The sequence below is a fragment of the Lepidochelys kempii genome, chromosome 25 (assembly GCF_965140285.1).
Source record: "Lepidochelys kempii isolate rLepKem1 chromosome 25, rLepKem1.hap1, whole genome shotgun sequence".
NCBI lineage: Eukaryota > Metazoa > Chordata > Testudines > Cheloniidae > Lepidochelys > Lepidochelys kempii.
The window spans coordinates 13,134,141-13,152,142 of NC_136404.1; the positions used below are offsets into that span (position 1 = coordinate 13,134,141).

General features: G+C 50.4%; 1 protein-coding gene across 1 annotated transcript; it reads right to left on the minus strand.

The window, feature by feature from the left end:
• Positions 1-11,670: 11,670 nt before the first annotated feature.
• Positions 11,671-17,795, minus strand: GNA15 (G protein subunit alpha 15). The gene is made up of 7 exons (XM_073324110.1): positions 17,402-17,795; positions 15,737-15,921; positions 14,690-14,844; positions 13,658-13,786; positions 13,058-13,187; positions 12,624-12,777; positions 11,671-11,973 (listed from the first exon to the last, which is right to left on the minus strand). Exons 1-7 carry the CDS (start codon positions 17,547-17,549, stop codon positions 11,738-11,740), a joined length of 1,137 nt encoding a protein of 378 aa, XP_073180211.1. The 5' UTR covers positions 17,550-17,795; the 3' UTR covers positions 11,671-11,737.
• Positions 17,796-18,002: the final 207 nt, after the last annotated feature.

The following is an 18,002-nucleotide window of genomic DNA, read 5'->3' on the forward strand; positions in this document are numbered from 1 at the left end:
CTGCAGCAGTCTCAGCATTGAATCCTGCCTCCTCTCATCACGCTGCTGCCACATTTGAGCTTCAGCCCTGTCTTCAGCCCGCCACTTACTCTCTTCAGCCCTCCACCTCTCCTCCCGGTCATTTTGTGCTTTCCTGCACTCTGACATTATTTGCCTCCACGCATTCGTCTGTGCTCTGTCAGTGTGGGAGGACAGCATTAGCTCGGAGAACATTTCATCTCGAGTGCGTTTTTTTTTCTTTCTAAGCTTCACTAGCCTCTGGGAAGGAGAAGATCCTGTGATCATTGAAACACATCCAGCTGGTGGAGAAAAAAAAAGGGACAGCGGTATTTAAAAAGACACATTTTATAAAACAGTCGCTACACTCTTTCAGGGTAAACCTTGCTGTTAACATTACATACATAGCACATGTGCTTTCGTTACAAGGTCGCATTTTGCCTCCTCCCACCGCGTGACTACCCCCTCAACCTTCCCCCCTCCCTGTGGCTAACAGCGGGGAACATTTCTGTTCAGCCACAGGCAAACAGCCCAGCAGGAATGGGCTATACTGAGTGTCCCTGAAGAAAAGCACCCTATTTCAACCAGGTGACCATGAATTATATCTCACTCTCCTGAGGATAACACAGAGAGAGAAAGAACGGATTTTGGTTGAATGCCAGCAAACATACACTGCAATGCTTTGTTCTACAGTGATTCCCGAGTATGTGTTACTGGCCTGGAGTGATAAAGTGTCCTACCATGAAGGACGAAATAAGGCTGCCCTCCCCAGAAACCTTTTGCAAAGGCTTTAGGACTACATCTAGGAGAACCGCAAATGCCAGGGCAAAGTAATCCTTTCACATGCTTGCTTTTAAACCATGTATAGCATTTTAAAAGGTACACTCACCAGAGGTCCCTTCTCCGCCTGCTGGGTCCAGGAGGCAGCCTTGGGTGGGTTCGGGGGGTACTGGCTCCAGGTCTAGGGTGAGAAACAGTTCCTGGCTGTCGGGAAAACCGGTTTCTCCGCTTGCTTGCTGTGAGCTATCTACAACCTCCTCCTCCTCCTCATCTTCTTCGTCCCCAAAACCTGCTTCCGTATTGCCTCCATCTCCATTGAAGGAGTCAAACAACACGGCTGGGGTAGTGGTGGCTGAACCCCCTAAAATGGCATGCAGCTCATCATAGAAGCGGCATGTTTGGGGCTCTGACCCAGAGCGGCTGTTCGCCTCTCTGGTTTTCTGGTAGGCTTGCCTCAGCTCCTTCAGTTTCACGCGGCACTGCTTCGGGTCCCTGTTATGGCCTCTGTCCTTCATGCCCTGGGAGATTTTCACAAAGGTTTTGGCATTTCAAAAACTGGAACGGAGTTCTGATAGCACGGATTCCTCTCCCCAAACAGCGATCAGATCCCGTACCTCCCGTTCGGTCCATGCTGGAGCTCTTTTGCGATTCTGGGACTCCATCATGGTCACCTGTGCTGATGAGCTCTGCATGGTCACCTGCAGCTTGCCACGCTGGCCAAACAGGAAATGAGATTCAAAAGTTCGCGGTTCTTTTCCTGTCTACCTGGCCAGTGCATCTGAGTTGAGAGTGCTGTCCAGAGCGGTCAGAATGGAGCACTCTGGGATAGCTCCCGGAGGCCAATACCATCGAATTGTGTCCACAGTACCCCAAATTCGAGCTGGGAACGTCGATTTAAGCGCTAATCCACTTGTCAGGGGTGGAGTAAGGAAATCGATTTTAAGAGCCCTTTAAGTCGAAATAAAGGGCTTCACTGTGTGGACGGGTGCAGGTTTAAATCGATTTAACGTTGCTAAATTCGACCTAAAGTCCTAGTGTAGACCAGGGCTTGGTAAAAAAAGCTTTGAAGGGGAGCAGGGAAAGTTGCTTTTAAGATTTTAAACCCCCCCTGCACAGATGCCGTGTGGATGGTTTGAGATGCTATACAAATTTAGTGGGGAACAATGCTTAAGGATGGTCTTTCTGTTTTTTTCGTGTAAAACAAACAAGTTACACTGACAAACAACAGCCAACCATTCAGAAACGATGAGCCAGGCTCCAAAAAATATTCACAAGATTGAATTAAAAATCCACATGTTTGCATTTGCTGGATCAGGGAGGAGTCATTTCGGGTCAACCTGAATGATTTTTTAAGAATTTTTCTCAAAAAAAAATTGGGTCAAACAAAATGTTTTGATGTTGAGAGGTATTTTCAGGTGTTTGCATATTGTGATAAAATTGAAATAAAACTCTAACAGTCATTTTGACTTCCCCCCAAATCGAAAAAACGTGTTTTGACATTTTCGAACTGAAGAACACTTGGACTTTTTCGGGCTTCTGTTGGCCAAAACAATTCACTGAAATGGGCACACATTCGCAAAAATCTTTCAGTGTCACCAAATCAATCTTGTTTGGGGGAAAAAGAAAACACAAAACCAAACCAATCTGAAACCTTCTACTGTAGAGCATCATCCTTCAAAGGCTTGTAACTCATCTCTGCCCTCCCTTACTTCCTTCACATTCGGAGCACAGTGCACCCACAAAGTGGTCCCATTTTGACTTAAAGAGCTGGGAGTGGCAGGGAGATTCTCTCTGGTGGGAGATCACCAGACCAAGGCCACGTGTTGGAGGAAGGATTTGCCTTTTCATCTGGTTTTATCTGAAAACGCTTTATAGTGCTTAACTGCAGAATTATTAAAGTATTTATAACTATTGATTCATAGTCCCTAAGGCCAGAAGGGACCACTGTGATCATCTAGTCTGACCTCCTGTATGGCACAGACCCAAGAACTGCCCCAAAATAATCCCTAGAGCAGATCTGTTTGAAGCAGATTTAAAAGTTGTCTGTGAAGGAGAATCCACTTCCCACCCCGACACTAGGTAAATTGTTCCAGTGGCTAATTGCTCTCACTGTGAAAAAATTATTCCTTATTTCCAGTCTGAATGTGTCTAGCTTCACCTTCCTGCCACTGGATTGTGTTGGACCTCTCCCTGCTAGACTGAAGAGCCCATGATTAAATATTTGTTCCCTGTGTAGACACTGATAAACTGTGATCCAGTCACCCCTTACTCTTCCCTTGGTTGAGCTAAATAGATGGAGCTCCTTGAGTCTATCACTATCAGGCATGTTTTCCAATCCTTTAATCATTCTTGTGGCTCTTCTCTGAACCCTCTCCAATGCATCAACACCCTTCTTCAATTATGGGCACAAGAACCAAATACAAGATTCCAGCAGCAGTCGCAGCAGTGCCAAATTCAGAGGTAAAATAACCCCTGAACTCCTACTCGAGAATCCCCTGTCTATACATCCTACGGTTGCATTAGCCCTTCTGGATACAGACTGACTGGGAGCTCATGTTCAGCACGCCCCAACGTAGTCTTTTGCAGAGCCATTGCTTTCCAGGCTAGAGCTCCCCCCTCCTGTAAGTATGGCCGACAGTCTTTGCTCCCAGATGGACACATTTAGCCATATTAAAAACCACATTGGTTGCTTGCACCCAGTTTACCAGCCAACCTAGATCACTCTGAATCAGCCACCTGTCCCTCCTGGGCCTTTACAACTCCCCCAATTTTTGTGCCGTCTGCAAACATTATCAGTGATCGTTTTATGCTGGCTTCCAGGTCACTGATGTTAAATAGCACAGGGCCAAGAACCAATCCCTGCGGGACTCCAGTGGAAACAGACCCCGCTCAATGACACACCCAGCACAGGTTAATTACAGCAGCATAGCGCTTTGCCTGTTGTAGCCTGCAAGGGTTTTACAAATGCTAATTAACCCTCAGATGAATACCCTTAACTCTCATTTTGCAGCCAGGGAAACTGAGGCACGGAGGGGCTGTGATGTGTCCAAAGCCACACAGTGAGTCAGCAGCAGAGTCAGGAATAAAACCCAGGCGTCCTGATGCCCAAACTCCCAGACGCAGGCCCAATTCCCAAGTGCATTAAGGACCCGTTAGTTACTCTGGCAGTGTAAGGGGAACATGTGCTCACTTTAAGGCCCTTTGCAATCAGCTCACAGACGTTCATTATCTATAAATCCCTAGGCTGGTTAATAGGTTTCCTTTGGTTTACGGCTGCAGCAGTTTTTCTAGGCAGCTAGTGGGTGGGTGTCAGAACCAGCTGCCACACGGTTACAGAGCAGGCCAGAAAAGGAAAAGCAATTGCGGATTGATTTGCTTTTGCCAATTTCAGGAACCTGACAGTCACCTTAGGAGCTCTCAATATCCACAAGCAAGAGGACTGCCAGCAAACATTTGTGGTTCAAAGCTATCACCTGCACCCCGACTACAAAGAATGTCCTCGAGCCAATGACATCCTTTTGCTGAAGGTAACAGATTTGTTGGGCTAATATTCACTTCCAGGTTCATACCTCTGGGCACCATGTGAGGATTGGTGCTTGGCCGTGGTCAGGGATAATTTATGCCAGAAGGGAGCTGAAGACACAATGTGCAGAGCTGGCTCTGCCCTTTCCCCAGAGTTTGGATCAGGGGTGCCAGTTTAGGTCCATCATCTGGGCTCTGCTGTTGGGATGGAGGGCACAGACCCCCGCCCTGTAGAGCATGACTTGGATGAAGATTTGTATTGTGGTAGTACCTACCGGCCCAAGACACAGACCCCCAACCCAGTTGCGCTAGGCCCTGTACAATAACCGAACAAAAAGATGGGCCCTGGCCCAAAGAGCTTAGTCCAAGACAAGAGCCAGATGAACAGGGGAGGACAAGAAAACAAAGGAGACGGTATTTACTCGGTCAGCATGCTGGGCAGCCGTATCGTCGAGGTTTGTGTAAGCATCATGCCAAAGGAGAATTTGAGGAGGTGTTGGAAGGGGAGCGATGAGGTGGCTTTGGGGAAGCTTATGGGGCACTCCTCCCATGCGAGATGGGCAGCAGGGGAGAAAGCACAAAGGGGCTTATCTGACAGCATAACAAATGGGCAATGGAGGCTGGTCTCATGGGTGGTCGGAGGCGGGAGTCAAGCTCTTGATTGCGCAAGAGAGGATAGGGCGCCGGGTGGGAACAGGCCAGGAGGGGCCTGGAAAGTAGTTTGGTTTGATGTGATGGAGAAGGGAGAAGCAGGAGAGGCAGTCTGGCCTTTGGCTCTCTTAGAAACATGCAGTGACAGAGCCTTTGGTGGGCAATATTTAAAACCATTAACACATTTCTGGATCTCCCCCACCTCCACCCCCACAGCTGAAGGGGAAAGCCAGACTAAACAAATATGTCAATGTCATTTGCCTGCCCAAAGCCAACAGAGATGTCACCCCACGGAGCCAGTGCAGCGTAGCTGGATGGGGCCATATCGACCATGGAAAAACCACCGACAAGCTCTTTGAGACCGACGTCACCATCCGGCCAGCAAAGGAATGCCGCTCTTTGAACCCCGGGAAAACTAATCATATAATCTGCGCAGGGAGCAAACACTGGGTCAAGGACTGCAGCCAGTTCAGTAGCAGGCGCGTCTAGGGGAGGATGGCATGGGAGGCAGGCCAGAGGGCTACAAAGAGGTACATGGTAGCAGCCTAACCTTGGAAGATCTTGATCTGTAAATTATCTGAGTTACTATTGCTAGTTTAAAACAACATTCTGGCCAGGACAGATGCCTGTCCCTTTGTCTTGGTTATTTTGTCTCTCCTACCAACTTCTGTTCTCCTCCTCTGTCTCTCTGTAACCTCTTCTTCTGTAGGTCCCTCTCCATTTCTTCCTGGCCCTACCTAGCCCGTTATTCCCCATTTTGCAGTTAATTTCTACTTCCTAAGTGAAGTCCTTTGTCTTTATTACATCTAATTGTGTTGACTTCAGACCAGTTCTCCAATTTATCAAGATTATTTTGAATTCTAATGTTCTCCAGAGTGTTGGAAGCCCTCCCAGCTTGATGTCATCTGCAAATCTTATAAACATCCGCTCCACTCCAAGTCATTAATGAAATGCTTGACTAGTGACAGATCCCACTAGATACATCCTCCCAGTTTGACTGCAAACCATTGATCACTACTCTCTGAATAGGTTTCAGAGTAACAGCCGTGTTAGTCTGTATTCGCAAAAAGAAAAGGAGTACTTGTGGCACCTTAGAGACTAACCAATTTATTTGAGCATAAGCTTTCGTGAGCTACAGCTCACTTCATCGGATGCATACTGTGGAAAATACAGAAGATGTTTGTTTTTATACACACAAATCATGAAAAAATGGGTGTTTATCACTACAAAAGGTTTTCTCTCCCCCCAGCCCACTCTCCTGCTGGTAATAGCTTATGTAAAGTGATCACTCTCCTTACAATGTGTATGATAATCAAGGTGGGCCATTTCCAGCACAAATCCAGGTTTTCTTCCCCCGCCCCCCAAACAAACCCACTCTCCTGTCTATCCCCCAAGTTGTGCACCCACCTTTTAGTAATTTCATCTAGACTACATTTCTCTAGTTTGCTTATAAGAACGTCACGTGGGACTGTGTCAAAAGCCTTACTAAAATTAAGATTTCTCCTCTACTGAGCTTCTCCCCATCCACTAGGCCAGTAACTTCATCAAAGAAGGAAATTTGACTGGTTTGACATGATGTCTTCTTTACAATTTCATGGGGGCTAATACTTATAATGCTTACAAACTAATTGTTTAAAAGTTTGTTCTCATATCAAAGTTAGGCTGACTGGTCTATAATTCCCCAGGTCCTCTTTGTTCCCCTTTTTGAAGAGAGGTACTATGTTTGCTTTTCTCCAGTCCTCTGGGACCTCACCCACCCTCCATAAGTTTTTGAAGATAATTGCTTCAACTAGTTCCTTAAGAACCCAATCATGAATTTTGTCAGGCCCTGCTAACTTTAATACATCTAATGTATCTAAATATTTCTTAACCTGGCTTTCCCCTTTTCTGGCTTGTGTTCCTTCCCCCTTGTTAATATTAATTGTGTTAAGTATCTGGCCACAATTAACCTTTTTTATGTAGACTGTAGTAAAGTAGGCATTATACCCCTTCTTGATGATGTCTGTTTTTAGCTCTCCTTCCTTACTAAGCAGTGGGCCTGCACTTACTTTCATCTTTCTCTTGCTCCTAATATATTTATAGAACCTCTTCTTATTGCCTTTTATGACTCTTGCCCCATCTGTAACTCATTCTGAGCCTTAACCTTTCTGATTTTATCCCTACAAGCTTGTGCTGTTCTTTTATTCTCATGCTGATTCCGTGGCATCAATATTGGGAGTGCTAATGTAGACATGGTTGCCCATGGCCATCAGCATTCTTAACCCCATGGGCCTGATTCTCTCTTGTCCTGCACCTGCTGTCTCAGGTACTTTGGCTCTCATGACTATGGTATCCGAGTACCTTGCACTCTTTGTGTTTATTCTCAATCCCTGGGAAGATGGCGGCATTGTATGGCAGATCCCCATCGTATGGAAGGGGAACTGAGCACAGAGAGGTTAAAAGTCTTGCCCAAGGTCACGCAGATGGAGCAAGGACTTGAAGCCAGGTCTCTCAGTTGCTAGGCCAGTGACTGAGCCAGCCCTCCTGCCTGCCACCACTTTACTCTAACTTTGGGCTGTTGTCAATGACACCACAAGGTGCAGGGCATGGGAGACAACAGGGCCCCCTCCCCCCCTCGTAAGCCAGCTCTGAGCAGATCTATATGACAAAGGTTAAACAAACAGCATTGGCCTGTCTACACTAGTGCTCCCAGTGGGACAGCTGCATTGGCAGTTGCAGTATATGTGGTGGGTGGGGAATATTAGCATAGAGGACCAGACCAGTGGGTATAAGGGAGTTTATGCCGTCACGCACATTTCTGAATTTGGGCTGATGTTCCCAGTTCTGGAAGGAGTTCGTGACCCGCCCCAGTGAGTCAGGATTGGTGCCGGCACTCATGCATAGCCCCTGCTCTGATCGCTGCTTCATTCCTTCCTTGTTCCTGCATTGCCGGATTGTCACGAGCATGAAAAATAAACTCTTCCCTGTATTTCAGAGAGTCCCTCTCTGCTACGAGCCTTATTGCCTGGGGCTTTCCGGACATCGCTCTGAGAACGTGAGACTGAGAAAAGCTGAGGGGTTATTTCCAGAACCGTGAATCACTTGGGGTCTCCTTTTCAGCTAGAAAGTTTGGGGCTTAGTCCACACTGCCAGCATCTGTAAGTGGGCTAGGAGCACGAAAAGAATGACACTGCCAATGGGCAGTGAGGTTGGCACAACGGTGTAGATGTAACTATGCCAACAGCTGAATGCTTCTGGTGCCAGAGCTAATGTGGTTCAAAGAGGCGGAGGCAGAAAGTTTCTTCGCCAGCATAACACAGCATCTACACTAGGGGGCTCTGCCAGCTTAGCTAGACCGGCAAAGCAGGGACAGTGTAGACAAGCCCTGGCTCAGGGAAACCCTAATCCTCTCCCTCCTTCCCCCACAATCTGTCTCTCCTCCTGTTCCCCAAACCCATGCAGAACTTAGGCTTCTTGGGTCAGGGATTTGGTTTTTATCTCCGGGTCTCATTCAGCAGCGAGGACGTAGGTGATGCTGAAAAAATAGTAACCTGACCTCTTCCGGCAGAAGCCAGACGTTAGGGGTAAGAGACTGCGTCTTCCCCTAAGAACTTACGTAAGGAATGTTACAGATGTTGGGGGGAGGCACAGAGGGGCTGGTCCAATGTGAAAGGGGGAGAATGTGACAGAACTGGAAATTGAACCCAGTTCGAGTGCCAGTCCAGGGCTTTCCCCACAAGATCAGCCTTCTTCTGGGTCTGAGACACACCCCCTCCCATTCAGGCAGAGTTCAGGACCACACACTTGGGGTAAAACCCTTTTCCTATTGAATTCAAAGGGAGTTTTGTTATTGACGTCTGGAGCCCTGCAAATCTGCCGACATCCGTGGCCCATTTGTGCAAATTGGATGCAGATAAAAATTTGGCATCCGCTCAGGGCTCTATTGATGTCAGTGGAGCCAGGATACCCTTATAAGCTTTTTCTGTCCTCAAAACACCGCTCGTTGCATCAGTGATTCAGTGCCTCACTTATTACCTGGCCAATGATGATCCAGGCCCCAGCTCGTCTCCAGGCCAGGCTGACAGTGTAGAACTCGGAGCAAGGGCAGCTCTGTTGACAAAGAAGTGTCCCCGCCCAGTTAGCTAAATATCCCTGATAAAAGAAGCCGGGGTTTCCCCACTCGCAAGTGCAAACAGACACCACCACAGAAAACTGCACCCGGGTTCATATGCACCTTTGCTGAAGGTTCTTCCAAACTGGCTTCTCATTTTGGGTGCCCAGGTTAGGACACGTTGGGCCTGGTTTTCAAGCAGGCTGGTCACTCAACTCTCGGGGGAGAAGCAGCTGCTCAGCCCCAGGGGTCCCCACAGATAGCCATTCCCCAAATCCAAGGACCAAAAGTCAGTGGGGCTCTTTCTGGAAATGACAGCCACGTGAATCAACAGCACCCGCACTTTTAACTCCAAGTCGGAAAAGCAATGGAAAGGCATTTTCCAGCTGTCCCTGTTACCCAGTATACGGTCTCCCAGGTGTCCCCATTAAAGGGACTGGAAAAATCTAGTAAACACATGACATGAAATCAATTCCTGACTGCCTGTGTAAGAGGTGCAAGGCTGTAGTTAAGTTCCAAAACTAGAAGGGGAGGCATATGCCCAGGGATCAAACCCTTCGATCCCAAGTTATTTTAGCACTTGCGAACTTTGATTGGGAATCCCTAGCTCTTATCTAGCATTTTGCAACAGAAGATTTGAAAGCACTTTACAAAGGAGGGATGCACCATTATCCCCATTGTACAGACAGGGAAACTGAGGCATGGGGAGGTGCCATAATTTGCCCAGGTTCACCCAGCAGGCCAGAGGCAGAACCAGAAACAGAACTCTGGTTTCTTTCATCCCAGTTCAGTATTTATCCACTAGGCCACATGGCCTCTTTTCAATCACAGATCACTTCACTGCACTTAGTCGGGGCACTAAGAAACAACCAGAATAAATTTATCTCAACATGATCCACCAACTAGCTGCTTCATAGATTTTAAGACCAGAACAAACTATAATAAGATCATTTAGTCTGATCTCACCACCACAGAGTTTCACCCAGTTACCCCTGTATTGAGTCAGACATATGTTGGACTAAAGAATAACTTCCAAGAAGGCATCCAGTCTTGATCTGTAGACATCCAGGGATGGAGAATCCACCACTGCCCTGTGGAGTTTGGTTTGATGGTTAAATGCCCTCACCGGTAGAGGTAAGCCACCACATTGTTAACTACAGTCACCAATTGCCAAATGCTCCATATGTCCCCATCATTTTGCAAATGGGGAAACTGAGGCCCAGACAACATGACGTATGAACTAGACAGTGGTTCTCAAACCAGGGGTCATGTCCCCTCCAGGGGTTGTGAGGTTATTACGTGGCGGGGTCACGAGCTGTCCACCTCCACCCCCAAACCCCGCTTTGCCTCCAGCATTTAGAATAATGTTTAATATTTAAAAATGTGGTTTTAATGTATAAAGGGGGGGTCACACTCAGAGGCTTGCTGTCTGAACGGGGTCACCAATACAAATCTTTGAGAACCTCTGAACTAGGAGGCTCTTTAAGGAGGTGCTGTAGTGTGGTTTGCAGATACCAGAAGGAAGAGAACTGCAGACAAACATAAGAGAATTGATGGGGGGGTTACATAATTTCCCCCCACCTCCATGAAGATTGTTTCATAAAGTGGCCTTCACAACAGTCCCTATTCAGTTCACCCCTCCGCTCTGGCTGAATGCCCATGCGCAGAGGCTCATGCTGGGTCTCCTGTCTGGGGAGATGGTTTTGCGGACGGTGGGACCGGACACCTGCCCCAGCTCCCTCTGGAGAAGTTCCCACTCCTTCTCCAGGAGGTGGTTGTCCTCCCGCCAGAAGAGAGACTCGCTCACGTCGCCACTCATGCCTTCCTCTGAACATCAGAACACGAGGTGCCGTTCACCACGATGCCTTGGTAGGCTAGAGACTCCTGGGAGCAAGAGAGATTCCACACACACACACACACGGCAGCTCCCTGGCAGAGTCCAACCCGGCAGCTGTGGCTTCTCTTCTCCCGCTGAGCTGGAGTTGCTACCTATTTCCCTGCAGGAAAGCAGAGGAGGCCAACGACTGAATGAGCCATGGTGGTCTAACTCCCCTCTCATCCTTACAGGTGACCCCGTAGGTCAGAGGGGCAGGACTTTGGCTGGACAATGCTGGGGAAGGCTACCCCAGGGCTGTGGATAAACAGGGAAGTTTGGTCTCTGAGACTCTCAATCCAGCACATATTCCTAGGGCCAAATCCCCATGAAAAAACCCCTGACAATAAAAACAAAGCTGGGCCCAGCGTCCCGGCAAGAAGCAGCCCCTCCACCAGCACGAAGGGATGGAGAAAATAGCCCTTGAAGAAGCCACAAGCCATCATAGGAGCCAATCCCCCGTCAGTGCTGGGCTTTGGGCCCATCTCCCACAGAAAGGGGTAAAACTGACCCCTAGAGAAAGCCCGAGAGGATGCTCTGCAGGCAGCTCGGCAGGGATTCTGGCAGGATGCCGTGAGAAAGGCGGCTCCACAGACCTCTGAGCCGAGGCAGAACCAAGGGAGACCGTTCCCCACACGCGCTCCCAGCCCCAGGCCTGCGCCCGTCCAAACACAGCATCAGGGGAACGTTCCAAGTGTGCTTTACGAGCAGCAGCCGCCAACGTCCGTTGTCCCGACCCCCAGCTGGTTCGTCCCCTTGTGACCTGGCAACGCCAAGCACCGTGATGTCGCTGCCGGGCACGGACCTGGCCTGAGCCCTTCCCATCACAGCAGGTTGATGTCGTCCAAATAGCCAACCAAGACCACATCCCTGACGTCCTTGAAGACCTTGCGGATGTTCTGCGTATCCGTGGCGCAGGTGTAGTGGCGGTAGAGGCATCTGGAGGCCAACTTGGAGGGTCTCTGCCCTGCGTCACGGTGGACAGCTGAGCATCGCTTGTACGTGTCCACGTACATCTCCAGAATGAACTTCTTCGCCGCCTCCGCATCCCGCTTGGGTCCTGACGTAGAACAAGAACAGACCTCAGCAGGGCTTTGCCACAGAAAGCCAGGCTGGCTCCGTCACACGGGGCAGAACGGGAAGTCACGGTCGTGGCGGTCACGGCATTCTCTGTACGAGTGACTGTGGACGGGGCAGTCCCCCTTTGGTCTATGGCAACAAAACCTTGATTATTCATTTTAAGCCAGTGCCGGGCAACCCCCCCAGTCAAAGAGCAGCATCCCATTGTGCTAGTTGCTGAGCCAATAAATAGCAAAGACAACAGCCTGTGCCCCAGAGAGCCTACAGAGCAGTCCCTGATTGGGAACCCTCCCCACACATGCAGAGTTAGTGAGAGAGGTTTACATGTTACCAGCTGGAGCCTGGGCTATTTTGGACCAGAGTAAGGGCAGAAGATACATGCAGGGTCATCCCCCCCCCACCCTGCCCCGTTTCTCTGCATGCCAATAAAGCAAGTAACCCAGTAACAAAGCAGCGGTGGATGGAATTATGGTCTCTGCGATGGCTTGAGTGCGGGAGGACCACTGGGGAGAAGTTCGCTTGTGGCTCTTTCTGTAACAGACAGTGGGGGCGATCTGCTCCAGAGCTGCTCTCTACGAGCACGTGCTCTGCTTCTGGAGAGCCCCCACGGCACCTCGAGGCGGGAGTTACCTGGGAAGCTGGGGAAGTAAGCAGCCAGGTCCGAGTGGGTGATCTTGTCCTCCAGGAGGTCAGTTTTGTTTAAGAAGAGGATCACGGAGGCGCTCTGGAACCAGGGCAGCTCCAGGATGGTTCTGAACAGGGCCAGGCTCTCCCTCATCCGATTCTGCACCCGGGGGTGGGAGACACAGATGACACCCATCAGCCCTCTCCTCAGCCCCCTTTGCTCCCAGAATGCCCTGTGTGAGTCAAAGAGGACTCAGGCAAGGAACATAGTAGCCCAGATGCAGGGAAGGAGGCAGTCCCTTGAGTCAGACATCTGAGTAGAGAACGGAGCCCCTCCAGACATGCTTGCTAGTGAGATATATACCCCCAGGTCTTGTGGCAGGGAAGGTTACTGGTTTAATCGCCCCCCCACCCCGGCACATCTCCTTAGGACTCCTTACCTCCTCGCTATTCTCCTCCAGGCACTGGTCATACTCGCTGAGGGAAGCCAGATAAATCAGGGCAATAACGTTTTCGAAACAGTGTATCCACTTCTTGCGCTCCGACTTCTGCCCACCCACGTCCACGATCCTACAGGGAGCCGGGAGTACAGGGGCGTTAGCTGGCACCTGTCACACACAGCGTCAGAGAGGCACCGACTCCTAGTATGTCTGCAGCATTTACAGGACTCCCTTTGCCCCAGAAGGCGTGTCAAAGCTGGGTGTAGCAACAGCGACAAGCAGCCAGCTCTGGGGTGGAGGATAGCAACTCCACAGCACACAGCAACACCAGGGGTGGGATTCACCTGCCTGAAGCTGGAGTGGGTAGGAGGCATGACTGTGAGGAAGGCAGACTAGAGATACATCCCGGGCTCTTGGTCTTGGGCTATCAGGTTCTGTTACCATCCAGCTCGATTGGAACCAGGAGCTCCTAACCTAGCTGCTTACATGACGCCTCACTTGCACATAGAGGACATGGCCTGGATTGGATCCGTGCCGGAACAGCAGCAAAGACAGGGCAGGGAACCCCATGCAGGTCTGACTGCTTTGCAGCAGCTTCACCTTAAGATCATCTTCTGCATCGAGAAGCAGTATTCACTGATGCCGGTCGTCGGCATGCGGCTCCTCAGGACATCCTGCGCTGTTGGGACATAACAGTCGTCCGCGATACGCTCCAGGCTGGACAGAAAACTGCAAAACAGCCAGGAAACGAGGAGGAAGTCAGTCCCTTGGGCATCTCATCCGAGAGGACCTCAAAGCACTTTACAGAACACTCAGCCCTACAGTAAGGCAGCGATCGTGTCCCCATTTCCGCAGATGGGAGGGGAAGCGAAGACAGACGTGGAGAGAGGCAGGGCAGGGAAGAGAACGCCCGAGTCCTGACTCCCAGCCCTGTGCTCTAACCACACAACCATTACCCCTTCCTATGAAGGCGTAACAGTCTGGGCAGAGCTTGCGGCAGCCTGGAGCCATTTATCACTGATGGGCAAAACCCAGAGAATGTCAGTTCAGAGAAGCACCCTAACATTTCAGGTGCTTTGGTCAAGGAGTTAGGCTGGAAGACACCTGGGAGGATCCGGCATCTGGGTGGACTCAGGAGACTTATGATTCGTTGCTACTTCAGGCCGTGGACCAAGCACAAAACCAAAAACGAGTGTGTTTAAATATCTAAAGAAAAATTTAAAATACATTAACATATAATAGGGTTTATTGAGTGTATTACCACAGCATCCAGAGTGCCCAGCAGACACGAAGACCCTGCTGCGCAAGGTGCTGTACATACACATCGTAAGAGACAGCCTCTGCCCTGAATATCTTACAGGCTAAAATAGACAGGATAGGTGGAAGAGGAGACAGACACAGAGAGGAGCAGTAACTTGCTCAAGGTCATAGAGCAGGTCAGGCTGAGAATAACCCAGGTCTCCTGACTCCCAGCCCAGTGCCCTACGCAGCAGGTCACACCGCCTCTCCCACAAAACCCCTTTTCGTCCCAGAAACCTCGACCGCAAGGCAAATTGAAACCCTGGGAAAGCTGTTTGATGTGTCACCCAGCAGGAGCAGCAGTGCTCGTTACAGCCTGCAGGGGTGACTCACTACAGGGCTGAGTCCAGTAAGTGATATTCCCGCCGTCTCTCGTAGCAGGTCCGGATCCCCGCGTCCCTCCATAGGCGCTCAATGGCGTTTGTGTATGGCCTGTTCAAGGCCGCCACCTTCGAAGCATCTACCCCCATGACCAGCTTGGCGTTTTCCTAGAAGCAGGAGAAATGGGGGGGATGGGGAGGGGGGAAAGTTATATAAAGGGGGAGCAGCTGCTTTCTTGGAAACTTCCAGAAAAAACTTCTCTCCCCTCTCTGCAAGGACAAATCAGAACAGCGCAGGCCTGGGGGTTATATTAACAAAGGGAGTACAGCCTAGTGCACTGACCAGGAGACAAGGGGCCAGGACTCCTGGGTTCTAGTCAGGGCCCTGCCTCTGATTCGCTGTCTAGCCCTAGCCACGTAACCTAGGGCTCAGTTTTCCATCCACACGCACAGCCTGCATTACTGTAGGATCTGAGCATCACCTGGTCCTTAATGCATTTATCCTCACCGGTCCCCTGGGGAGGGAAGGCAGTGCTAGTATTCCCATTTCACAGAGGAGAAACTGAGGCACGGGGCAGCCAAGTGACCTGCTCCAGCTCGCGCAGGAAGTCAGTAAGCAGAAAAATTCCTTTCTAGTCTCCTCAGCCTTGGGGGACCATGCGTCTCTCTTCCCTGGACAAGGAGCCATTGCTCCTGCCATGGAGCGAAGAGGGGCCGCTCGCTCAACCTCCAGCTCTTGACAGAACCACTCTGGAATACACTGGCCTGTTGTGACACCTCCCTTTGCTTTGCACCAACTGCCCTTGGCTCTCCTGTGCGGACTGGCCGGGCTCCTCCCTGGACAAAAACAGGGGGGTGTCGCTGCATTCTACTAGGCTCCAGCCTTCCAGGTAGGTGGGGCTCAGATCCTCAGCTGATGTCAATCAGCACCACTCCATTATCTGCAACGGCGCTAAGTCGATTTACACCCAGGCTGGCTCGGGGCATCCCGCTGCTTCCAATCCCCATCCAGCAGCTGACTGGCAGGGGTCTCCCTGTCTGGGCCGCCCTCCGTACTTACCACGTTCTCTGGCCGGGCGTAAGGGATCTGCAGAGTCTCCATGGCTCCAATCATGGCCTGCATGGAGGCAAAGACGTTCTGATACACCAGCTTGGCAAAGTCTTTGCGATCCTCTTCTGAATAGCCCGCCCCATGGATTATCCGCAGCTGTTTGATGAACGTGCTCTTCCCGCTTTCCCCAGTGCCTGTTGGCCTCAGACAGGAGAGAGACCTTAGACTTCCTCGGGGAGATGGGGTCATGAACCTGGTGGGGAACCTGAGGGTCACCCACTATCAAGAGTCAAGGGGCAAGTACTTCATAGCCACTCCCTGGCCCCACAGACAGACTGTTTGACCATGCCAAATCTGGGAGGTTGCAACAGGAAATGGTCTGCGACATAGAATATCAAGGTTGGAAGGGACCTCAGGAGGTCATCTAGTCCAACCCCCTGCTCAAAGCAGGATCAATCCCCAATTTTTGCCCCAGATCCCGAAATGGCCCCCTCAAGGATTGAACTCACAACTCTGGGTTTAGCAGGCCAATGCTCACACCACCGAGCTATTCCTCCCCCTGGGATATGCCTCCATCAAGGAGGGGGAGAGGGAGATCACATGTCCTCCCCCTCCCCCCCAATTTTAACTATCCTATTGCTGTCTCTCCATGAGGCTGCAGGAGAAGTGCATTTCCTGTCGGGTGAGCCTCTCAATTCTTTTCCACATGGAAAAGCAACAGCAGAGAGGACACGGGTTGAAGGGGTTCTGAATTCTGAGCTCTCCTACCAGCCCTGGAGATGCCTGGAGACTTCAGATTCTGGGACTGTCGGGCCAATTCTTCCTTTCGCCGGCACTAAAGAGCGCACCACCTGGGAATGCCAGCTGACTCTGTCCCATTAACAAGGGATCTGAGACCAAGGCTAGTATATCTAGCCCTTGGTTCCATAGGCTGGAAGGGGCCTCCTGGCCACCAGTCCAGTCCCCTGCTAATCCCAGGTCACCCCATCATAGAATCTCATTCAGAGACCCATCAAGCTCTGTCTTGAAGCTAATTAGGTTGTTTGCCCCCACTACTCCCCTGGGGAGGTTGTTCCAGAACCTTCCTCCCCCGATGGTTAGAAACCTTCTTCTCATCGCCAGCCTAAGTTGATTCATGGCCAGTTTACCCCATTTGTCCTTCTGCTAATATTCTCCTTTAGCTGAAATATCTCCCTGGCTTTTACACACACATACCCGCCCACGACGTATTTAGGGAGAGCAATCAGATCCCCACTCAGCCTTTGTTTTGCTGGTTAAACGAGCCAAGCTCTCATCTCCTCTCATAAGACAGGGCATCCAGTCTCCTGACCATCCTGGTAGCCTTCCTCTGAACCTGTTCCAGTTTGAACTCCTCTTTCCTGAGCAGCAGGGACCGGTGGAGGCCGTACGCTCCCCTTGGAGCAAGCCTGGTATTCATCTACAACAACTCTCCCATACAACGGCAAAAGCAGTTTCTCCAATGCAGGTTGGATGAGGGTTGGAGAGTAGGAGTGAAGGAAACCTTTGGACAACAGAGATTTGGGGGAGACCCGCCATCCTTCCTTCCCTTTGGCTACAATGCATAAATCCCTCATTATGGCTCCCCTCCCCCATGTTCTCCGCCAAACTGTCATCCTGTGTAAACAAAGCTGCGTGGGCCACAGAGTAACTCACCTAGTAGAAGTAGCTTCAGCTCCATCCTGTCTCGCTTTTTCTGGTCTCTCAGTATTTTGTTGATTTCTTTATCTAACACAACAGCAGCTTTATCTTCTTCCGACAGGAAATAAGGGCACTTCTGACAACAGCAGAAACACCAAGCCATGGTGTGGGAAAGATCTGATCCCGATGGGGAAAGCAGAGAGAAATGCCACACTTTATAGCACAGAGAAGTAATGCTGCCTCCCAATATAGAGGAATCCTGGTGGGAGCAAGGCAGAATGTACCCACCACGGTGCCCTTTTAAACTGGGCTCGGGAATGCTTGGTGAGCCCTTAATCACACATGCTCCAACCTCTGTGGCTGGGGTCTCTGCACTCAGCTTCTCTGAGAACTGCGGTAGCAAAGGTTTCTGGTGGGGGGATTACTTATCCCCCGAGACCGGACATTAATTCAATTCATGCACGCCTCTTTTCCTGCCATTTCTGGCAAAGATACATCTCTACACCTCTTCGTCCCCCCCACCCCGAAGAAAACCATAATGTTCGACAGCTCTGCAAAAGTTAGCTGCAGAGTGGCTGGTTTCTGGTGACAAAGGGAAAGCAGAACGTCTCGTCGA